At 33.3% G+C, this 25,703-nt stretch overlaps 2 protein-coding genes across 7 annotated transcripts in view; one reads left to right on the forward strand and one right to left on the reverse strand.

Annotated features, from left to right (window-relative positions):
• Nucleotides 1-25,703, forward strand: part of LOC409807 (arginine kinase) — a 98,365-nt gene that overhangs the window by 60,425 nt on the left and 12,237 nt on the right. The window lies entirely within an intron of this gene.
• Nucleotides 1-25,703, reverse strand: part of LOC726119 (inactive) — a 49,643-nt gene that overhangs the window by 18,651 nt on the left and 5,289 nt on the right. For 4 of the 6 annotated variants that reach the window (XM_016911847.2, XM_026446011.1, XM_026446012.1 and 1 more), the window contains 4 exons: nucleotides 20,631-20,746; nucleotides 16,605-16,841; nucleotides 14,083-14,234; nucleotides 204-420 (listed from right to left, as the gene is read on the reverse strand). In XM_016911847.2, coding sequence (XP_016767336.2) covers nucleotides 204-420; nucleotides 14,083-14,234; nucleotides 16,605-16,841; nucleotides 20,631-20,746 — 722 coding nt within the window. Of the gene's footprint in view, nucleotides 1-59; nucleotides 86-203; nucleotides 421-14,082; nucleotides 14,235-16,604; nucleotides 16,842-20,630; nucleotides 20,747-25,703 lie in introns of all 6 variants that reach the window. The other 2 variants (XM_016911857.2, XM_016911850.2) reach the window with 2 other exon arrangements.

Genomic DNA, 25,703 nt, shown 5'->3' on the forward strand with positions numbered 1-25,703 from the left:
TTAATAGACACCCTGTACATAGCCAAATCTTCTACAATCGCATACGCGATAATTCGTACCTTCCAATCGTGCAAACAGCATGCATCTGAAAGCAGAAAGGAAAAAAAAAAGAGAAAAGAAAAAAGGAAAACACGCGTGCAAAAAAAGAAGAGAGAAAATCGCGACAATAAAACGGTGATTTATAGGGGACGATGGTGGCTTACGTTGTAATCGCCGAGGGTTATCTGAAACAGTGCCATCCAGGTCGAGTGATAGGAACTGTAGAGGGATGATTTCACTCCCGGGAATCCTTTGTACAAAAAGTAGAACGACTGGCAGAAGCCGAACAACACCACCATGTATATTATACCGAAGGTCAACATGTCTCCCGTTATCATGCTGTACACCATGGTGACGAATGGACCGGTCAGCCGGACAGCCCTGTAAAAAACAATAATCAGGATATGGACGAGATACAATGATAAAACGGTTTGTTGCCGATAATGAAGCGTTAAAACGCGCCCAAACGATCAGATAGGAGGCGCGTTCGTTCGCTCGTTCGTGCGCGCACGGATTTCATCGCGTGTCCTTGCGAACGGAGGGGGGAGGGAAGAGGAAAGGGAAGGGGAAGACAGGAGGCGGGGAGAGGGAGGTGATGTAGTCGTTTCGTACGGCGAAAGATAATGGCCTCGACGATCGATGTCTTCGTGGAAAGCAACCGGTCGGTCTTGTCCAGGTTTAACATTCGTTTTGAGAAGATTTTTGCGTTCTTCATGGTGGATCGTTGCATTTTGTGGGCTTTCGTCACATCTTGTTGGATATTTATCGGATTTAATATTTTATGTGGAAAATGATTTAGGATGGTGCTGTGAAAAGAATGAATTGGGCGATTAGTCTTATCGGTATTGGTAAGAATATTTATTAGATTGGTAACAATTCTTTTTTCTAAGTTGGCTTATAATTTGAATAGTTTTGAATAGTATTAAATTGTTATGAAAGATATACGATTGTTAATAATATTCTTTAATCACTAAATCTTTTGTTGTTTTGTTGTTTAATTATTCAGTTCTTTTTTGATTTTTGTTGTTTATTAAATCACAAGTATAGCTTGTTAAGAATTTACATTAGAAACATTTTCTTGCAAACATTGACCTCAAATATTTTAATACTCAACAAGAAGAACATGTGACATTGATAGATAGATGCTTAACTATTGTATAAAATTACTAGATCATATCTTGGATGTCTGGTATAAATCTTTTCTAATCCTAAGTTTTAATACAATTTCAATGATTCTAATAATTATAATCAGATATTTCTTACTTGTTTCTATTACTTCTATTCTAACAAGACTTGCAAGATCAAAAATCATCATATGTCTGGATTTAAAATCATTTAAACTTGCTCTACAAAGTATTCATTTCATTCTTTTATAATATCTCTCTTCTTTGATCATATCTTTTATCACAAGATTAAAATTATTGCAAATGTAAATCTTACATAATTACTGTAAATCTTTTAGCATTAGATAGATTACTTTATAGATGTATATATTTGCTGAAACACGTGGAAAATCTATGATACCCTAATTTGTATACACGATAACCAAAGTTTCTGGCTATACACAGCAAGTTCCTTGATCTCAAGCGGCTTGCAATCAAAGGGTTAAGTTTGATATAGTAGCTTTCAGCTCGAATCGAAGCATCCAGATTACAGATACCGATTGACACGAAGTTCAATCGGTGTTCCACTAGTTTTTTTTTTTTACAACTAACCTACACTTTGATACCTGAATTGGTTTATTGCCTCACTGCTTGCAAGATTTTTAATAACCTTTAAAATTTCCTTAAGATTTTTGAATCCATTTGATTAGATCACTAACTACTAATAGAATATAATTTCTAAACACTATTTCTGATATTATTTTCTAATATTTCTCTCTAATAATATAATATAATATTTCTCTCTTCCAATAATTCTCTATTATTTTTCTAAAAATTTTAGATTCGAGGAAAAGTTATAAGACGATGGATAATTAGTTTGTTCGAAGATTACTCCTCCTCCTCCTCCTCCTCCTTAGATCATACGATAATAAACATAACAACGTAACGAGTATAATGCTGTCCAAAGTTAACTTATTAGCGCAGTAGCTTTGAAGCTTTCCTTTCGCTTTGTCTTTGAAATATGAGAACAAGAACGCGCATCGCGTTGTCTATGAACAATGAATACTAGTGAATATTTGAGGATTGTTTCTAGTTAGGCTGCGCTAAGCTTCCTGTTTTCAGTAATGGCGGAACAAAGGGCTCTAACCATGAAGAGAGCTTTGGCTCTCGGTCGGTGTAGTTTGCTCCCTAGCTAAGGCAGTACACGTAAACTTTCGTAACTGTAAACATGTTCTTTTGTCAAGCTTATCTCCATGGTTTCGCGACTTATCCCCCCATCGATTTCTGGATAAACCGAATTTTGATCGCGCCTTCTCTTCTGCCGGTGAAAATTTAAAAATCGTGGAAAAATTTCATCTTCTGCTAAAATTGATCTTTTCAAGAAACGAGCTACTTTGTTAATATTAGAGTTGAGGGAAAAGATATTTCTCCCTCTTTGATTATCGAGAGAGAGAGAAAGTAAGAGAAAATTAACCTTTTCTTAAAAATTGTATCATATTTATTCCTTTTTATTTTTTTTTTTTTCTTTTATCAACGATTACATCGTTCACACGGAGCAACAATATTTAAATGGTATTAAATTAAGCATACAGAGGAATTAACTTCTTTGTGAATTAACTTCTTGCACGAGAGACTGGAAATTAGGACTTTCGCAACAGGTATAATTTCCCTCCAGTTTGCTGCTAAAATAACGAATGAAAAAATAATTAGCGGGAATAAAAGTGTGGAAATTCTTCCCTTCTACTCATAAGTTAACAATAGAGTTACTGGAGGATATCGATGTCTTGATAATCGCGTTATACACGTTCACAGAAATCGAACGCCAGTCATTGCTTTCCTGCTTACAGATTGACGTTAAACGCGTTCATGGTACACGTGGTACATGTATGTATATGATCGCGGTAAATGCAGTTTACCGTTGACAGTAAATAGACGAGGATCGATATCTGTTGCACGATGCACGGATACCTTTGAATGGAACGCGAGAAACTTCATCGATATCGCAATGACAGTGGTGCTACGTCATTGTTGTTCAACGTTGTCCTCGTCGAAGATAATAAAGGGGAGAAAAATAGAGAGAAAATATTAAATTTTTCAATTACAAGAGCAACGTCGATGAGATTATTTCAAATCTCTTCTAGATTTATTTCTTTTTAGAAAAAAATTGCTATCGTTTGAAATTTTTGAAGTGATTCGAAGCAGAGTGCTTAAATATCTTCAAGAGTATCATTTGCAATGTGATATTTTTCAGATGATTTTTACTAGATTAAAGTATCGCTAGATTAAAGTATTTCTTATTTATCTATTTTTCTAGGTATCCCTAGAGGTAGATGCTAACGATAAGCATCTTCCATTTAGGTACTTTCTAGATCCTTAGATCCTTAAAGTATTAGTAACTGTAGTAATATCGTTTCTAGACTAAATCTAAGATAATCGCAGTAAATTAAATTCCAGATATTTCTAGGGATACCTAGAAATCTTCGTCTTTCATTAATATTTTTATTAAGATATTTCTATCTTAATAACTTTGTTATTTTACACAAACCATTCTAATATTTTCTAGATTTCCTTAAGATAATCTTTTGTTCCAATGCTTAAATTCTAGATATTCCTAGGGGATACCTATTTCTAGGGATACCTAGAAATCTTCATTTTTTACTAATACTTTTATGATATAATTATGATTACTAATACTTTTAAGATATTTCTATGTGTTACTTTACACAAACCATTCTAATATTTTCTAGATTTCTTTAAGATAATCTTTTGTCTCAATACTCAAATTCTAGATATTCCTAGGGATACCTAGAAATCTTTTACTAATACTTTTATTAAGATATTTCTATCAATGTGTTACTTTACACAAACTATTCTAATATTTTCTAGATTTCTTTAAGATAATCTTTTGTCTCAATACTTAAATTCTAGATATTTCTAGGGATACCTAGAAATCTTCGTCTTTTGCTATATACTTTTACCAAAATATTTCTATCACTGTGTTACTTCAAACATTCTACATTTTCTAGACTTTCTTAGGATTCCATCTTTTGTCTCAATACTTAAATTATAGATTCCTAGGGATACCTAGAAATTTTTGTCTTTTGCTATATACTTTTATCAAGATATTTCTATGTTACTTCAAACATCCTACATTTTCTAGACTTCCTTAAGATTCCACCTTTTGTCTCAATACTTAAATTCTAGATTCCTAGGGATACCTAGAAATCTTTGTCTTTTGCTATATACTTTTACCAAGATATTTCTATGTTACTTCAAACATCCTACATTTTCTAGACTTCCTTAAGATTCCACCTTTTGTCTCAATACTTAAATTCTAGATTCCTAGGGATACCCATACTTTTACTAGGATATTTCTCACTATTTTCTAATTTACTTTCGTTCACAATATTCCAATACATTAATACTAAATACTTTCAAATATTCTTCTCTATCTCTCCAAAAAATAAAATTATAAGATATATTATTTAACCTTTATCCCACATCCTTCGAAATTCTCCCCATTATTCTCCCCGACATTCTCAATTTTCCCCGCAACTCCGTAACATCGGTCAGACGATGACGTAATTCCAAATGAGTTTTCGAATCACATAGGCGCGTAAGGCCCATCTCGCATCTCGGTTTACAGGTCATCGGAGGGAGAGTCGGCAAGGATGAAACAAAACACCTCGAAGAGAGATAAAGTTACTCCTATTACCAGCGATATCGCGTTGTCAATCGCTCGTTTACGCCCGCCTTCTGCCCCGCCCGTTGATTATCCGATTTACCAACGCGATCGGCGCTTCAATGAAATTGAAGCGGCGCGTAATTCAAGCCGAAATCGGGAATCGGGCAGAACAATGCTCGTTTCCCGAATCGAGCGGCGAACCGAAATCGATTTTCGCGCCACCGACAATGAAATGGAACATTTTTAATCGTTCCTTCCGCTCCTCTCTTTCGTATCTTTTTCTTTTTCTTATTCTGTTTACATTCTTCCTTCTTCCTCTTTTTTTCTTTCCATTCCTCTTAATTTAATTGGAAATACAACGTTGATCCTAAAATTGGAAAGATTTTATGGAATGTGTCATAAGTTTGTAAGTACGTGAAAATTTCAACTTTCAAATTGAAAATGATAAGATATAATATATATATGGATAAAAAAATCGAAAAGATTATTAGAAAGAAATCTTCATTTGTTTGTTGAAGAACACGTTCGATATTTTTCATTTCGTTTCTCAAAACAATAGATTTTTATAACAATCAAATTGCTATTTCAGCACCCAAGAAATCTTTCCAAACTATCAAAGAACAATACCTTTTCGAATTAAATTAATCTGAAGATATCATTTTTATTTCATTCGATATTGAAAGAGAGAAATCGCAGGAAAACGGGATCGTAATCGAGAAATTTTTGCAAAATGTAAAAAAAGACAAAGAACGAAAAAATCCTCAAGATCCTCTCTGTTCGAATTCCAGAAAGAATTACAGAGCAATTCCTCGTAACATCTCGTCTCGAGGTTGCTCGATTGCATTAATTGATGGAATTGGATTACGCGAGGAGAGATGACAGAATGCAGAGAGAGAGAGAGAGAGAGGAGTGGGGGGCAGGAGAGGAGAGATACATCGATCGAGGTGCCATTAGGCGGAAACGACAGCTCCCCCCCCTTCCTCCGTTAATCGATCGGTGACCTTATCTTGTCAAGGGTTACCGGTGCCCATAAATCTTCGCCTTTTCCTCGAGTGGAGTAAGTTCAAGGGAAGGTACAGTCGCGGTGGAAAATAGAGGGGGGAGGCGAATGATCGAAAAATAAAAAAATTTGCACGCACAATAATTCTTCCAAGCATCAATTTCTCATCATTCTCTTTGCTTAAGTGGATGTTTAAATCGTCAGATCTTTCGTTAATTAAGGTTAAGGTTGGACGAAAGAGAGCTATATTCCTATCAATTGCACTTTTAAATTTGCGTGTCAATTTATTATTTGGAATAATTAAGAAAGTTTCTAATTATTGGAGAGGTATCTTTTCAATTAAAAAAAATCCAAGTCTATAAAGATTGAGAACCTTGTAAACAATTTAAAAAGTCAAATTAAAATCAATTTATTAATTTTAATTCGAAAGAAGTTCCTTAAAATATTTTTTTCAATATAAATATTCAATATTAAATTATATAATATTAAATTTCTTACAAAATATAATAATATAAACAATATAGTAAGATAAAGAAGGAGATTAGTTGTAAAAAGGAAGAGGAGAAGAAAAAAAGGAAACGAGCACCGTCGAATTCGTTTCTGAAGGGAAACGAGAAAGCTCGACTCACAAACCCTGGCTGCATGACTCGACGCAAAATAGGTTTTGTTTCATCGTATTTCCTCCATTTTCTTTCATTTTTTTTTTCTTTTTCTTTTTCTTTTTTTATGAATCCCTGCTCCAGACTGTACATAATACTCGAGTCGCAAGCATCCACCCATCCGCTCTCTTCCTCTCTTCACAGCGGAGGATAATCGAGCCTCGACAAAACGAGGAGAATGATTTCGAGTGAAATTCGAGTGTACACGGAGGAGGATGACGATTATTCGCCGGTTTAACCACGACATTTCGCGGGTCCCAATGTTTCACGAAAATTTACATCGACCGGCTCTACTACTCTATCCCCACCCGTTTTTACGCCTCTATATCCTACCGCACGATTTATTCGCAGCGCCACTGTCTCGTTATTGCACGCGTCATTTGTATTATTTAGAAAGTTATTCCACGCGTAAGGATTTACTGCTCCGTCCTGGCTCTTTCCATTCGATCGGCCGCCGAATTGTTTTTAATCATTTATTCAATCTATCGTGGGGAAAATTCGTGAAAATGAAACGTCGTCGCTTTTGTAATGCAGAATACGATGAATAATTTACGTTCGGATCGATCGTAAATTATCGATCGTAGGTAAAGAAGATTTATAAACGAAATATTTAATTTCGACGGGAATTCGTTGATCGTCGAAAATGTTAAATTTTCGAAAGCTTTTTGAAATTCGATTCGAACGAAAATCATCAAAAAATTGTGCGTTTCTCAGAGGAATTTGATTGGTTTTTAATTCTAATTTTGGACGAAACCATTTAAAGGTTTCTTCTTTATACTGGTTTTATATAACAAAACTGATACTCGTGTACAACATATGGACCAAAAGAGATTTCTGAGGTTTCTCTCCTTTCTTTTTATTCCTCTTTCCCTCTCTCGTCCCTGTATCTGGCATTGTCAGATAATTCCTAAGGCTTTCTAAGCGTTTGATACGCTTAGCGCTCTCAGAACGTGACGCAAATTCCGACGGAATCGTTCTCTTCTGAAATTGCAAGTTATCTCAAAAATATATTTGAAAATATTGTATTGTATTGCGATATAATTCTTAACGATTTTTTAATTAATAGACAAAAATTTTTCACCAACGATCTTATTAACGAGAATTTAAGAAAAATAATTTTAAGATTCCCTATAATTTAAATATTTTAATATAAATATTCATTATTAAATTATATATTATATAATATTAAATTTCTCTATAAAAATTCAAGAAAATGGCGAGCTCGTATAGATTTGCAAAAATTCTTGTCAAATATTCTTAGAGAAGATTCTTCTTTCCAAAGAAGAAAGAAAGAAAAAAATTTTTCAGAAACGTTAATAATCCAACGATCCAAAATTACCCTCGATTTCTTTCAATTTCCAATAATTTAATTTCGATTATCCATTTCTTCCCGCATGGGAGGACCGAAACGAAGAGAAATTCTGATCAGAGAGATGGTGGAATCGGTTTAGCCCTGTCAATAGCTGGACAGAGCTTATGCCGGGTTACCTATAGCCTACAAATCTGAATTAGGTTCTTGGATGGCAGACATTCGATTCATACTTGGTTCGAGACTGCTCTCCCTTCCCCTATATCCTCCTCGTTCCAAGGATTATACCTCGTTAGGCTTGTGAATCTAAACTATGCGGGTTAGCATCTCGATGGTGGATGAGCCACAATTATGTTCGCTTCGTCTACCAATAATTAGAAATCTGGAGGAATTCTAATCCGCTCTTCCATACCGACCGTTCGCGAAGTATTCACAACGTGAAATCATTGGTTAATTCCAATTTATATAAAATTCCGTGTATCCTCGTAACTAAGATGCACGCACGTGGCGCGCATGCGTCGTACGTGCGCGAGCACGCAGCGCCCTCTGCAAAACATCGACGTGGAGGGGAGAAAGGAGAATTCGGGAACGAAAGCGGAAATTTCGCTTGAATACTAATGTTTGCGCGGGGTACTCGCGTGGAACTAGAATCCTGGGAAATGGTTAAAGTTTTCGTAAAAATATCGCGGAGTAGGGTCGATTGATTTTGAATATCCCGCGTGGAGTTGGCTCTATAGTCTCCAACCAGTGTTTCTCAACTTTGTGCGGATCGTCCGCATATTCGAATTTGAATTTTTTAATCGATCTTGTACATTTCTTTATTAAGTAAAAGTAGATTTTTTACAATTACACATATTTTGATATTTTATTTCTATATAGATATTATGAATTAAACGAAGCTATTTCATAAATAATAATTAAATATTTTTATTTTATCGCGATGAATTATTCTGTGAACTATTTCGTAATTGAATCATACACAAAATAAAATTTTCAGATGTTAAGTTTTAAGAAAAGAAAAAAAGGAAGGAGAAGTATCTCGAGTTTTTTTGTCCATTTTTAGCCATCGAAAAAAAAAGAAGTCGATGGTTGCGGTGAATAATGGACGAAAGAGTAAGCCAAGTGTTAAGCAGTGGATTACAGATTCGTATATACGGAAAGATGTAGCGGGATATTTGGGGAAACAAATTGCGAGAAGACTCGACATTTCACCAAAAAGGGCGTAGCCACGCTATGCACACCATGGATGGAAAAGATACTGGTTCCAAACTTTTTGTCGGTGGCGGATATGCAATCGTGCAGTTGCAAAGTGCAATTACGCCCTTTTTTTCCTCCCCCCTCCCCCCGAAGTGGAACTCCATACTTTTTTGCCGGCACGATCTACACGGCTTTTCATTCCCTTTGAAAAACTATTATTAGGTTTTTGCCCTCTATCCTTCCGGTGTTACAGCATTAACCATGATTGAAATATCATGTACACGCCTCGGAAAGAAAACAACTCGCGAATAACAATGCACACACGCTTAACATCTTATCTCCTAAAGCGCAAAAAAGATAAAGAAAAATGGGAAATTATCAACGCCTCAACAATAAATATTTAGAAAAGTTAAAAAATGGAATAATTTCTCTCCTTTCACCCTCTCCTGAATTCGAGAAAAATTTTCAAAATCCTAGAAAATTTTAATCGATTTTCATTTTGGCATTGAGGATTTAAATTTTTTGACAAATGAAATATTCAATTTCGTCAATTAGAAGATAATATAATAAATGAATAATGCAATATTATCGTTAAAATGAGTTCAACGTTAATTGAGAAAAAAGGAAAGAAAAAAAAACACTCGTTAAATTAATTTAAAGAAAAGGAAAATGTTGACAAGTATCTAAAAAATTGAAAGAACAAGTGGAAATAGTGGTATAAAGCGTTTAAAGATGGAAGACAGAGAGAGAGAGAGAGAGAGAGAGAGAGAGAGAGAGAGAGAGAGAGAGAGAGAGAGAGACTGCATCGATCTGCAGTTAAATTTTGTGCGAAATTAATCTCAGGCGCAACGATGGCTTATTGCCAAGTCAACGGCAGCAGTTATGGAAGACAAGAAATCTGGCGTTCGAAAGCCTTTGAGGAATTACGCCCCCTATACGTGTACTTAAACGGAAGGCAGAAGACAAAAGGGTGTCCTGATGGACAGTAATTACATGGCGGAATGCAGAAACGCTTTTACGTAATATTGCTCCAATAAAGAAAATACGTTTTCGACGCGCGACACACCGTGTCGTTAATTCTATCATCCTCGTTTTATCTTTCATTACTGTCAATTGCGATTAAAGTTTCTCGTTTTCTCTCTCTCTCTCTTTTTAATGTGTGATAAATAGCAAAATTTTGAATCCGTAACATTCTTTCTATCCAATAAATAGGAAAATTTTTTTATATATCTCACTTCTTGTTAATTACTAGTGTAAGAAAATATTTCATTTCTGTTTCGTTATATAAAAAGATTGAAGAGGGAAGAGGTCTAAAGAAAAGAAAATGAAAGTTTAAATAAGCTATTGTTATAGGTTATTTTAATTATATTAATTATAAATTAAAATTGAAACCAATATTGAAACCAGAGGATATAAAAATATAGAAAATTATTCTTTCTTTATGTAATAATATTAATTTTTAAATATGAAATTTTTCAAAATAATTTCCATACCCATGACTCAATTCCTCGTCAGAGATAAAATACATCATGAATATATTATTATTTTATATTTAAAATATGAAAATTCTTATTATCTTTTATATAAATGTAAATTTTTAATTGTTTACATTCTCATAATTAAGTCGTTAAGCATAAATAATACTTAGAAAATTTTTTCCCTTGTAAATTCAATATTTTTTAATATCTCTTAATTTTTATATTCAATTATTCAATATTCGTATCTTCCACAAAAATTAATTTATTTACATAACACGTAATGAATAAATAAAAAATTAATAAAATTAAATATATCTCGCACTATCCACATAACGCTTACTCGTATTAATCATTTATTTACGATTAAAGACTTAACTTAACCTCATCCAACACGCACCTAATCCAAGAATGAAATGCATCTACTATTCCTTTTCGAGAAATAGTTTCGATAGATGGCAGCAAACTATCATCAACGTTCCTCAAAGCGACTCTAGCGAGGCCTTTCGGCTTAAAGAGGAATCTCGTTTTCGTCTCGAAAATCTTAGAGACGTGGAAAGATAGAAAAGAAGTCGTCGTCCGCGTGGTTGGGCTCTGCCTAAAGAAAAGGAGGGAAGGAGAAAAGTTCTGCAGTAATATCTGCAGAAAAGTGGCCGCGAAAAGGACGCGGAGATGGAGAAAAACGTTTGCCAAGAGAGGCGTGTGTATGGTAATGCGAAATAGCCGGCATTATCTCGTCGTAAATCACGTGAAAAGAGGTTTGAAATCTGGAGGCGCTATCATCCAACCGATTATAAATGCCTTTCTTCTGGTTCCTCTGTTCGCGCTTCCTCGTGAAGAAAAATTTGTATATGTGTGTGTGTGTATATATATATATGTGTGTATGTATAGGCTAGTGCAAGGATTTTAAGATGATTATAGGAAAGAAGATCGTCAATGGCCACTTTTTGTTTGGTTATCGATTTTGCTTCTTATGATTTTGATATATATATATGTATCAGTTATAAATGAAAAGATATAGTGTTTTACTTGAAAAAATTAATTTTTGAATACTTTTTTTCATTGTTCTTTCGATGTTGAACAATTTTTGTAAAAATTTTTGAAATTTCTTTGAATACAATATTGAAAATTGAAATAATAATCTTGTATAATGAAGGAGAAATATTTATAAATTATTATCTTAAATTATTCTTAAAGTTTTTAAAAATCTAAAATGTTAAAAAAAATATGAAAAACTACATAATAAATTTTTTGAATAATCGTTTGCTTATTTACGTGGAACTAGGTTTACGTAATAACTTATCCAATAATGAATATTTAATTTTTTATTTTATCTATCCATTGTCTTATTAGAATAAGTGTATATATATATATATATATTATTTAATGATAAATATATATCTTTAAGCAGTGTTAGTTAGTTTTCCTATTATTTTTCAAAAATTATATCGGACAATTTGATAGAATTATCGACTAATCAAACCTTTAATTATTAACAAAATATTTGACTTGTAATAATAAATGTAATAAATGTATGATATTATGTATCGATTCAAAATGTATGCACGTTATTATCAATGAAATTAATAATTTTGAGTTCATCGATTAAATCTATCGACACACTCGTTACACCCAAACTCGAGAAATCCATAATATAATTCATAGTTATTTCGCATAGAAACTATTTTAATTATATCGTTAATTATTCGAATTATATAATATTAAATCGTTTGCCAAAGTGAAAATTAAACATTTCCAATTAAAAATGAAAACCAATATATTTTCCATTAATTTGTTATTCAAAATTTTTACTTTGCTTTCAATAAATTCATAATTTGTAATAATTTATTATTTATTAATTCCGATTAAAATATTTTAACATTTAATCACCTCGATCAATTTTTCTGGAATAATTTAAAGTCTTTTACAACCGCGTTTTCTTACTTTGGTAAATTTCTCCTTGGTAATAAATGTAACCGATATTGCATGACCAAGCGCTATAACACTTATCGGCCATTCTTTTATCATTTTTCTCGTGAATATTTTCCCCCCTCCAAGTTAATAAACCACCAAGAGAATTTCAATGGCGTTCATTGGACAATGTGGTTAACCCTTGTGTTATTAGCAAAAAGTAATATCGTTAATAATTCACATTCTATTAACGAAACCACATAGAGAGTTAAGTCTTGTTAGATAAATGTTCCGTTTGTAAATCCTTCGCGATTAATGCAACAGTCACACGCGAAATTTTACCGGCTAATTGTTGTTGTAACGGATGTCTTGTGCGGATGAATTTGATATTTTGCAATTATTTTGAAACGAATAGCAGAGAAAAAAAGAAAAAATGAGAAATGAAAATTTATAAAATTGATCGATGGAATCAAATTAGTGTACAAAATTGATTTATTTTATGAATATGAGAGAAATTTAAAAATTTAAGATTAAATTTGAAAAAAAAAAACTAATTGAATTAAAATTTAATTACCGATAAAATATAAAAGTTAAATTGATGTTAAACTTCATAGAATTTTCTTTTTTTTTTTTTTTTTAAATTTAATTTTAACGTCAAACGGTGAATTCTTATCTTTTCTCCTTGCTACAATATTTCATTTTTCGATAAATGTTGAAGGTTGACTCTGTGACTCACGTCAATTTTTTTCAATGCAATTATTCACCAATCGGCACTTTATACATTTATTCGTTACGATGTAATAATAAAGTTTTTTAAGGAATATGTAAATAAAATATTACAAATCTATTTGAAATTATCATTTTCCAATTACTTTTAATATTTATCCAACAAAATATATATATATAAATATTTAAGAGAATTCAATTAAATTGTAATATAATTTTAAAAAATTACAATTTCTTTATCCTCTCATTTTAATTCTTTTATTAATTTCAATTTAATCATAGACCCTCGGCAAAAGAGATACAGGAGGTAAAATAAGCGTGAAATACATATTAAAGTAAATTAATCTGAGAACTTCCTTTGAAAAGATCCTCTTCTTTTCAACCATCTAGAGAATCTATATAATAATTCTATTTCGTGTAAAAGATTAGTTCACGAATCTGAAACGTGTTGCAATCGTTCTATTGCTTGTCGTTAATGCAATTAGTATTTACTGTGTGGAGATGCAACATGTTTTGGAGAACAAGTGATCCATCAGTAATGCATCAATCAGCTCATCAGTTAAGCAAAGAAGCTTATATAATTTCCCCAACGTATTTTCTACTTTCCATGAAACTATCACATATACATATCTCCAAACAAGTACATAAATATATCTAATATTAAATAAATAAAACCAATAATAAAAAAAAAAAACATTACAAAAGAAAGTTACATTTGACTTTTCTCTAAAGATTAAAACATATATAGGGTAAATCTAAGAGAAAGATATATTGTTTTTATGTACAACAATTTCTCTAAAATTTTTAGAAATAATTTACAAAATTTAAAAAAAAAAATAATTGCTTGTGTTCAAAAATATTTAAAAATATATATATTATAATGATATTAAAAAAAAAATCACCATCCATTTCTCCTAGAATTACCCTAGGCAGAAATTAGAAATTCCCTAGCAATTAAGAATACAGTGCGTCACTCACCCAGCGAAGAACATGAGAAGGAACCAAGAGCCGGGCACAGCGACTATGAGAATCGCGTCTTCCGCATGCCTATTACCGGCAAGACGACATGGAATGCACGCGAGTATGAGCAGGTTGCTGATCAAGAATATGAGTTTGGCGGGCTCGTGACTCTGTAAGGTAAATGTGCAGACGAAACTGTCAAAGGCGTATTCTTGCACGGTTCACGACTTCCCCGCAGAGGAATCGATATTACGCCATGGAATTTCGGTACGTGGCAACGCGTTACGTCGCCAACCAAACGATCTATATATATATATATATGTATATATAATTCTTAACCTTCACGACGTATCGCGAGTAAAATTAGATCGAAATCTGATTTTCACCTCTATAAAACTTGAATCCGAAATAACATTTTACGAGATTTTTGAAACTCGAAATTCTCGAAATATCTTTTCTCTATTGTTTCTTTAAGAAAATTTCATCTCGAGAAGTGAAATTTACAAAAATTTTAATTCCTAATAATTTTTCAAACTCAACCTTCCCCGATGAATTTTTGTTTTATTTTTGAAACAACAGAGATTTTTATTGAATTGAACGATAATTTTCTAAAAAACATTTGGAAAAAATAAAAAATGTATATATGTATAAATGACTGTTATTATTATATAAGGTTCTTGTCAAAGCTTATGTTACTAGATATTGTTACTAGTCATTATAGTAACTTTATGGTTCTAAAGTTTAAAGTCGAAATTCCTTAGGAAGTAATTCTCGATGATTCTACGAGGACTCCATGAATGGTTGATACGCGATCGCGATTAATAACTCGCGATACAACCGCATATCACGTCGTTCTAATTGTATCGTACACTCAATGTCTACGTTATCGAGCGAGTCAGGCTAATTACGAATTACGTATTCGTACGAGAATGGTAAATGAGTGGTGCGATTTACGAGTAATTTAGCCATTAGTAAGAAATTAATTCGTGAACAATGCCTTCCCAGATAAATTTTTTTCTTTGATTTGGCACGAACGACGAATCTATTTTCATTTTGTTTTGATCTTACGAAATATGTTCATTAAGTAAGGTTAGGTTAAGTTGGATTAATATATATTTCTAAACTTGAGATTATATCTTCTTTTTTACAAATTATTTTACCTCTTTTTTTTTATTATATTTAAAATATACTTGAATTCGATCAATTTATTCTGCAATAAAATTAAATTTTTTTTCAACAAAAAATAAAACATACCATCAAACTACGATTAAAATCCCGCACACGCTCTAGCCAACCAAACTAGTGAAAAAAAAAAAAAAAAAAATCGTTCATACAGTGGAAGTGCACATTCACAACAAAATACTTCTATTCCTCTACTATACTCGTAGCCCGTTATAGTTCGGTTTGCTCAATCTCCAATAGTCGTGGCGCGATTCGAAGATTCGAAATTGCCTCCGTCGATCCATGCGAGATATCCAAGCCACGAAATAGCAGGTCATGAAAGCATTCTGCTAGAGTGTAAAGCCCGTTTCTCACTGAAGTAACAAGGAGGAATTTTTTTATTAACGTTTCTCGAAAGTTTCTTGCTTATTTTGTTCTCTTTCTATTTTAACTTATGAATATTCATTTAAACATACGAAAATGAAAACACGCATTTCTTTAATTCGTACAAATTGTTATCTGATACACGTATCAATCTTTACATAATTTTATTAAAATATCTGTGAAAGTTAACTTATTTTATAATGGAATTTTACAGTGCATAAAAAATAAAAATCTGAATTGTCAAATTTATAGGTTAGAATTATAGGTTAAAACAATATCAATAATTAATAATCTTAACAATATTAACAATTAATAATCTTTACATCATTTTATTAAAATATCTGTAAAACTTAACTTATTTTATAATGGAATTTTAAGGTGCATAAAAAATAAAAATCTGAATTGTCAAATTTATAAGTTAGAATTATAGATTAAAACAATTAATATCAACAATTAATAATCTTAACAATATTAACAATTAATAATCTTTACATTATTTTATTAAAACATCTGTAAAACTTAACTTATTTTATAATGGAATTTTAAAGTGCATAAAAAATAAAAATCTGAATCGTCAAATTTATAAATTAGAATTATAGGTTAAAACAATATCAATAATTAATAATCTTAACAATATTAACAATTAATAATCTTTACATCATTTTATTAAAATATCTGTAAAACTTAACTTATTTTATAATGGAATTTTAAAGTGCATAAAAAATAAAAATCTAAATTGTCAAATTTATAGGTTAGAATTATAGGTTAAAACAATTAGATTAAAAACCATTGTATGTGGAACACACAGTGTTTAAAAGATTCCTTGTAACAAAAAAATCTCAAACAAATGTCAAATATTTCTCTTGTTATATTTCTTGGATATTGATATCTCTGTTATTGGAACGTGATACGACAATAGGCAGTTTCTCTTTGTTATCCTCGATGAGAACGCAACTTTACTTTGGACAGAATCAGGAAACGAAATCCTCACGTACCAACTGTTTCATGAAGGACAAGAGACCAATGTTGATGATCTCACCGCCTAGTTGGACCAGAATGTAACTGAGCACGCCCAGCACCGTGATGCACTCGGCGATCGTGCGTGCGACTTCCGTGATTTCTTCCGGCCATTTCAAGAGCTGAGCATCTGTGTTGGAAGGCCTCAGATATACTGCCAGCGACAAGGACGTCAGATGGAATGCCAAGATGATCAGTCGTTTTAAGAACTGCAACTTTCATATAATTTGTAGATATTTATAAATCGTTCTATACTTATTTAATTGTACGATCAGTAATTTGATAAGTAAGAAATTTGATAAATAATCGAATTCTTTATTTTTTTAGAAGTACGAAGAAAAGAAAATGAATAAATAATTGCACTAGGAGTGAAAAAAAAAAGAATATGCATGATTATGAACGAAGATAAGAAATACATGCGTTGACCGAGTTAAAATTAAAATGAGTTGAGAAAAAATAGAGGTTAAGTTGTTAAGAAATTGAAGAAAAATTGATACGATTGCTTAATTTTTAGGTTAGTTTCTTTTTTTGTAATCAAACATTTCTATATACATTCGCGTTTCTTTAATTCCTGAAACGTAAAGATTAAGATAAAAAAAAATGAATATAATAAATCTAATCTCATCGAAATATATTCGTTATCCCTTTATTCGTAACATAACCTATACGATTCGTCTAATATATAATATACGTTATGAAACTGCAATCCCAAAATTTGCAAGAACAAAACTGTCGATTAGGTTAAGTTATTGCGTTATTTCAATTAACGTATTATACGGGATGTTTGCAAATGTTCAAGTATCGCATATTCTCGGCCGTCCGTGAAGTTGGTCTAATGACGTGTTACCATCAAATATGCTTCGTGATTAATTACATTACACCATGCTAATCTCTGTGTACAGTATCATGATATAATTGGTCATTTGACGCTTGTATGTGGTTTAAACGTGGTCGTGATTAGCACTATAAGTGGGATACGTCATGGATGGCTATACCATTATAATGTTTCTCCATACTCGTACAGGATGTTCCATTAACTCCATTACAAGTTACACGGATGTTCGTAACAATGAATCAATTTATTTTCTATACTTTGTATGTATATATATATAACACAGTATACAATGCATGTGTATATAGTGTAGTACAGTAGTAGTTGTTCATTAGTATAATGATAGAGTAAAATGAAACAAATCTAGATCAATATTTATCATCTCGGTTTAGAATTTTAAATTGTAAACAGAATTGATATAATCGAAATGTTATTATAAATTTTTTTTAATAATCTTTTAGCAACGAATAAAAATTAAAAGTATTATTTAAAGGCATACATGAGATGTACAAAGAATGCAATTTTAGAGAACGATCTTAAAAAAACTTGAACGATGGAAAAATTGAAAGCGAAATTCTCGGAAAATTCATGTACATGTTTTTTTTCTTTTTTCTTTTTTTTTTTTTTTTTTTTTTTTTTTTTAATTTCCTGTTATCTCGACCGAGTCTTTTACATTTTTATTGAAAACAATTTTCAAAATAATGCTCGCATCGGTGGTTACGATATAACTTTTTTCATTTTCGATATGGAAAATAGAGTCAGTGATATTTAAATATGAAATTTTTAATAAATTCTACGTATCCACGGTCTTTTAACGTTCCGTGCACCCGTTTTGAAAGCTGCTTTAAATAACAGTTGAACACAGAAATTAGCTAAAGTAATTAATAAAAGCTTCGAAAATATACAGTGTACAGCTATGATACGCAATTTATAAAATTTCAAGTGAAATAAATTTAAAGAGAAATAAGTTTGTTCCGCGCTATTAATTTTCTAAAAATTTTTTTGTTTCCGATCAATTCTCTTTTTACCTTCTTTTTCTTTCTTTCTCGAAGAATAAAAACATGACGTTAATTAATTAAATCGTAAATTAATAAAGTTAATAAAAAAAATCTACTGTGTTCTTTTTTCTCGAATTAACATGTAATATATTATTCATATGACGATATTATTGATACAACATGGACAATATAAATTTTATGATAATTTATAAAATCAATTTACATCAAGCAGTTTATAAATTACGAAAATGAACGCAATATAAAATATTATTACGCTAATGGATATAAAATTTCTCAAAATTAAAAACAATACGTCAAATTATAACGTTTCTTCATTGCACGTTTGTTTTTAAAGATATAATAATTTAAACAATCTGTTAATCAACAATACCTGTATAATACAACACGTATCGCAAACCAAGGATTATTATCAAGATGAATCTTCAAAAATCATCGTAAATCCATCGATATAAAAATTAACCGCTCATTAACCTCTTTTCGAAAGGCTATCGGGCTCTCCGTGGTGTTCGCAAATCAATCGGACATGGACGACCATCGTCGTTCAACCGAGATCGTTCATTGGCCGATCTCGTCGCTGGATGGTGGCGCTGCGGTCGATCGAAATAAATATCGCGCACGCCTACGTTCAATGTCCAAAACCGTGGATAACCCTGTCGATGCCACTCGATCCGCTGTCGAGCATACGAGTGACAATCGTTTTCACCGAGTCACTCCAACGTCTACTCGACGTCACTCGATAATCACCGGAACGGGACGATTTTGAAATCGAGCGGCGAGTGTTCGCGCGGCGAAAATTTCCGTTCAATATATTTCTTCACCCGCGCTCTACGAGCAATTAGGACAGTTTTGACGCGTGCCAAAACGTCCAATTATAATTGCGCGATTATTGGGAGAGGGGAGGGGGGGGAGAGTCTACGTACGTGGGATGGTGGGGAAATTTCCAAGGGAATGGACGATTTTAACGTCTACTTGGTTGTGAATATTTTCGATGATGGAGGGGGGCGCGTTAATGATTCGGGCGTTTGACGAATCATTTTTCGCGTTGTTGAAGAATTTAATTGAACGAATACGAAGATAAATGTGGTTAATGTAAATTGGCTTGATTCGAATTTGATTAATTAAATATTTAATTAAAAATTAAATAAATTACGAAACGATGTTAGAAAAAAAGATAAAAGTAATTGGTTAAATGTAACAGGAGTCGATATTCGAATAAATTAATAATTTCTTTTTTGCAAAATTTTTATTTCCTCTTATTAATTACTCTGTTTTAATGTAACGAGAATGAATTAATGAAACAGTTTATCAGATATAGTAAGGTATGTTGCAATGCATTTTACTATTCTGATAAATATAAGTAATGTTCTCCGTTCCATTCCTTTCCGTGTAATTAAATTTAAGTACATTTAAGGAGCGTTAATTCGAGTCGATTTTTCTTTGTTGCAACAATCCCTTAACATGTTTAAAGATCACCTAGATTTTAATATATATAAAATACAAAAACTTTCTTACAAAATTTCTTAAAATAAGACTTCAATTTCCAGAAAATGGACTTTGAAGTCAACTGTGTATAACTTCATTTTCGATAAATCGATAGATACCGATACTTTACGTCGATATCGAACCAGAATGATAGGTAATAGTAAATTAACCATGCTGATAAATAATACAACTATGAGCGCAGGAAAAAAAAAAGGAGATATATATATATAGTTATCTAAATTCTAGTTTCCCCTATATCAAAAACAAGGTCACGCGAAACCTTTATAAACCTTTATCAAATTTCTACTAAAAATAGTTGCACATCGTTTTTAAAGCGCATACATATCGATTAAATTTTTTATAATGCTAGTACTTTCACAAATATGGAATAAAAAAAACTTCATCGAAAAACAACACCTTTTCTTCACTACAAAATACATATTTTTTTCCCCTCAATTTTATGCGCCTATTAAGTTGACCCCTTGTTCTCCAGTGAGAAAATATCAATTAAATTTTTTTAATCCGTGAGGAATTCCTAGAACGGTCTAATGGATACCATTGTTTTCCTCGAAGAGCGAAGATGGTGGTTCCAGCCGGGGAAGAATTCGTGAAAAATGGGCGGTAAAAGGGAGGATAGATAGACGAGAATATTGTCACGTGGACGCACTTACCCGCGCAAAGGTCTTCCATTTTTCCTCGAGTAATCGCTGAATAATACCACCGTCCAGCATGTCCAAGTGCTCCTCCTTCGTACCGTTCAGAATGATAAATAGCGCCGAGTTCCAGTCTGAAATAGAAATTCGGGTTGGACCATTTGCGGTTAATGGAACATCACTTTAGGGTTCTCTCTCTACGCCTGTGATAATTATGGGTTTTGCATTAGCGGCTATATATATTAGATGCGCGAGCTTCCCACAGAAGGCGGCAGGAGGCGATACTGGAGCAGTGATGGCGGCTTTTTCCGTAACCGCGCCACGTGCGTCCCCCGAACTTTCTTGCATGCAAAGATAAAAGTTTACCGCGGGTTTGCGGAAGAATTCCACCGGAATCGTTAATCTGCCCACCGAACTTGGCAAAAGTCAGCTAGCTAATGTCGGTTCGATGCCACCACCCTCGACCCGATTTTCGACCCGAACTCGTGTAAACGACATTCTTCGGCCAGTGTACTTTAACAAATTCTCCTTTTGTATAATTCTGCCCCTTGCATCTAAAGGAAGAGGAAAATTTTACAAAATTGATCGCGTTTTTGTGGAATGAGATTAGTGACAATCCTAGGGATCCCTAACATCTTTAAATATTAATTTAAAGGCAATGTTCACGTTAATTATAATAATTATTGAAAACTGCTGTTACATCGTATAAAATTGATTCGTATGAGGAATATTTAATGGATTCTGTGAAAGTATTGTCGATCCTTTTGTTAACAATAATTGATATTATTACTGAAATTTGGTGTTCAAACATATGTAAGATAACTTTTTTTCTCCCAATAGGGAAAAGTAAGTTCGATACAAGATGATGAAGAAATCTTAGATCATATTTCAAAGTTTCAAAACGTTCATTAATTACGAGTATACTTTCACCGGTAAATGGATCGCACGATGATATACATTCACTGACCATCTGTTCCCGATCACTATATCGAGTCCCATAGACGAGAATTCTTTTAAGAAATTATTCCTTTATAACGTTTCAACTTCCTAGTACAAAATAAATAACATTCACACCGAAATACGTACAATTTAAACAAAATAATTCCTTGCACTTGTGTTTTAATTTATAAAAATTCGCCAAATTTTCTATGGAAAATTTTTTATCGTCAAAAAATATTCTTCAATAACTAAAACTTCCAACCTAACCTCTTTTCTCTGGATACATAAAAGAATATTATCCAACGATTACTACATCCCCTCCCTTAATTTTTACAAATTTCGTTCACAGCCCAAACGTACGATTCAACGACGAGAAACTTTTGTTTCAAAGTCAATTTACCACGGACGAATTTTCCATCGGAATCCACCTCTTTTCCATCGAAGCGAAGAACATATCACTCCTTACAAATCCCCATCGCACATTTCATCCAACTCAAACTTCCCGTCCAAACAAACTCGAATCACATTTCCCCTCCCCCCCCCTGTTTAAATTACAAACTCACTTCCTCTCCCCCTCCTTACGATCTAACACCAAGTTACAGCAATTTCATTGATCACGAAACAAAAGCACCCAACCCTCCCGTGAAAGATTCAACGAGAGAGAGAGAGAGAGAGAGAGAGAGAGAGAGAGAGAGAGAGAGAGAGAGAGAGAGAGAGAGAGAGAGAGAGAGAGCGTGGAACACAACGGCCAATGAACCCTTAACCGTGTCATCCGTATCGATTATCGAATTTTGTTCACCTGACTTCACCGTGAAATATTAAGCGTTCATCGTTGCCTAAGTTTCCCCAAACTTTGCCCCATCCCCTTCCCCTCCCCCTCCTTTTCCATCGAGCGGATTCGTTTTCGGGACCTGCCCTCCCCCCTCCCGAAACTTTCCATCAAATTGTTGGAAGGGAGACAACGGACGTATACAGTCGCGACGCCTCCTCCATCGTCCCCCTCCTCAGGACTCTTTAATCAGTCTTTGAAAGCGGGCAAAAGCCGCTTTCACGGTGGTTCGAAGCGTCACCCAAGTTCCTGTTTCGGATGTATTTTTTTTTTTTTTAAGGGAGAGGTTGACGTTTTAACGTTTGAACGCCGCCACTTCGAGAGGCTCGATCGAGGATCGATGTTGGAAGGGAGGGGGAAGTTTTTTTCCAGTAAAAAAAAAGAAAAAAGTTTTCCTTGTACATAGATATCTATCGTTTAATCCTTTTCTCGTGACGAATTTACGTTATCCGATTTTTAGTTAAGTATAATGTAAAATCTCGATCATATAATCGAAAATTAAAATAGAGGGAAAAATTGTTCAAAATATTGGTTGAATTAAACATTTTTCAAAAATATATTACATATATATTGTAGATAATAAAATTCAAATGGAAGAGAAATATCGTTTACTCGATTATTTCGAAGATCGAAAGGTTAGCATTTCAAGGTCAGCGAAATCGGCGAGGACACGCCTTTTCCACGGTCCCATCCCCCCCTCCGTTCTTCTCCCTTTCGCGCGCCATGGCGCGACGCCATTGATGACAGACTTGCCCCGCGACAGCTTTTGCCCCGAGGAAATTGAATTTCAGATATGGGAGCAAAATTGCTACGAATAACCTCATCCCCCGTCCAAAAACTTTCCATTCGATTCCGTCCTTTCGATCGAATCGGTGACCGTAGCTTTTGAAACGAGCATGTCGATCGTTCGCCGAATTATATCGAGGCACATCCATTGTGAGATTCGATTTAGCGATGGTACGGTACAGGGGAATATTAATTCCACTGACCACTTTGATGTCTCGGCCTGATGCCTCGATGCTATTATGAGAATGACCAACGATCGATTGGATCCGCGGGTAAATGGGGGGGCGCTACTTGTTCGAGAATAACGATGAGAAATTTGGATGGTTTTGTGAATGCGAAGATAGTGATGTCGTTTTCGATCTTTGGAAGAGAAGAAATTTTTTTGCGAGTTTTAATTATAACGTGTTTGATAAAAATCATATATGTCTACAGAAAGAAAAGGATTAAGTTTTTATTTAGTTATAAGTTTATCCAAGTTTTTTGTGACAAGCATCACAAATATGAAATAATTTTCAAGATATTCTTTTATGGAATAATCACCTGTTATGTTTCCTCTCTGAAATGTTCTATACAACTCGACACAAAAGAACTTTCCAAGATATATCTTTATTTTATCAAAAATAATCCTCCATTATTTCTGAAACATTGTATACAACCTGACAAAACCTAAAAGGATACAAAATAACTCTGTATTAGATCTTTCCACAACGTACTCTGTCAAACAATCCTTTATTTATCCCTGTACAACATCCTCTGTACAATCTAATCTAATCTAAAAGAACACAAGCCAGTATTATTTGATTTTATCACGATACATATTTATTCTATCAATCAATTTTCTTTTATCTCTTTGTACAACATAAAAAAAGAGTTAACTAAAACAGTTTTCATCGTTCGATTTTTCCACGATACACCTCTTACTTATTTTTGTACAATCTAACCTAATCTAAATGAATAATACAAAATAATTTTCGTCGTTCGATCTTTCCATCATACACATTACCTCTGAAACGTTGTATACGACATAACCTAAGAGGATATAAGACAGTTTCGATCTTTATACACAATATATATTCTCTTAAATAATTCTCTTTTGTCCCTGCACATAACATAACCTAAAAGAACACAAGACAGCTTTCATTGTTTCTATTATACACACTAAACTCCGAAGCGCGTTTCGTACAACGCGCATAACCTAAAAGGACACAAGGCAGTTTCTATCATTCGATCTTTCCACAGCGCGTCTCCGCTCTGTCGAACAGAAGTTCGCATACACGAGAAACTTACCTACCGGTGGTACGCCGATTCGTCACCGCAACTCGTAATTATATCCAACTCGGGCACGAACCAACTCGCGAAAGTTTTGCCCGACGATTCTCTCGCACGCTCCTCGTCCTTCCCCCCACCACCACCGAACGAGGAGGAGGAGATCAACGATTGGACGCAGCGCCCCGCAAAAACGGACGTTGAACCGAAGTTGAATAACGATTTCAGCCTTCTCTATCGGCGATAATCATCCTTAAGTGCTGCGTCCGGATAATTATTAACGTTTCAACGGAGGCGGCCATCCCTTTGGTAATCGATTTAAGCTATCTTTCCGAGGTTAATTTCATCGAGGGAGACATCAAAAGTCGATCGTTGGTGATGTAATAGCGCGACAGATTATATCAGGAAACCTCTGTGAACGCACACGGCCGATGCATTTTCGTGTCAGGCACCGGTTGATGGAGACAAAGAGGCGTTAGGAATTTCATCGATCAACTTTATCGCTTTTAGTTCGTTGCCGGTATTTCGTTTACTATCTCTCTCTCTCCCTTCCCTTTCTCCCGCGTGATCGATAATGACACAACACGTGTGCGAAAGCGTAGTGTACTTTCTTTGTTTTCCCTCTCGATTCCTGGCCGTGGATTGGAATATTGGCAGCGATGGGTTATATCGAGCTATAGGCATTGACGGTTATGAATTGGATGGTAGAAGATCTGGTTAAAAGTTGAGATATTGCGAAATAAAATAAATTAATTATTTAAGGAATAAGGTAGATGAAATTGAAGTAAAGAGAAGTGATTGATTTTTTTTTTTTATACAATAAAATTGTTTGTCGATTCGAAAGGATTTTTGATAGCGAATATTGATTTTCGATGAATAGGAAAAAACAGTTGTGAAACAACGAAAAATGCAACGAAATTCAAAATGGGTGTGCATATCGACGACAACACTTGCGCTTGAACACGTATGCAAAAAAAAAAAAAAAAGCTGATACGTAGAAAAAAAAACTCTTCTTTATATTTTATATTTCTTAGGAAACTTTATGACACGACTATAGAATAGAAAATGGCCATAAGGTATATACATTGCACACAAATCATCAATCTCGAATATGTTAACATAATAAAGGATAAACTAAAATAACTATACATTGTATAACATGAGTTTGCAACTTAATTATTGATAATAATTTTTGTAAAATAATTATGTAAAGACAATATAGAGAAACGCATTATATCGCTCTAAGTAACCAAAAAATTATGAAAAAGTCG

This window comes from Apis mellifera, linkage group LG1, assembly GCF_003254395.2.
Source record: "Apis mellifera strain DH4 linkage group LG1, Amel_HAv3.1, whole genome shotgun sequence".
NCBI lineage: Eukaryota > Metazoa > Arthropoda > Insecta > Hymenoptera > Apidae > Apis > Apis mellifera.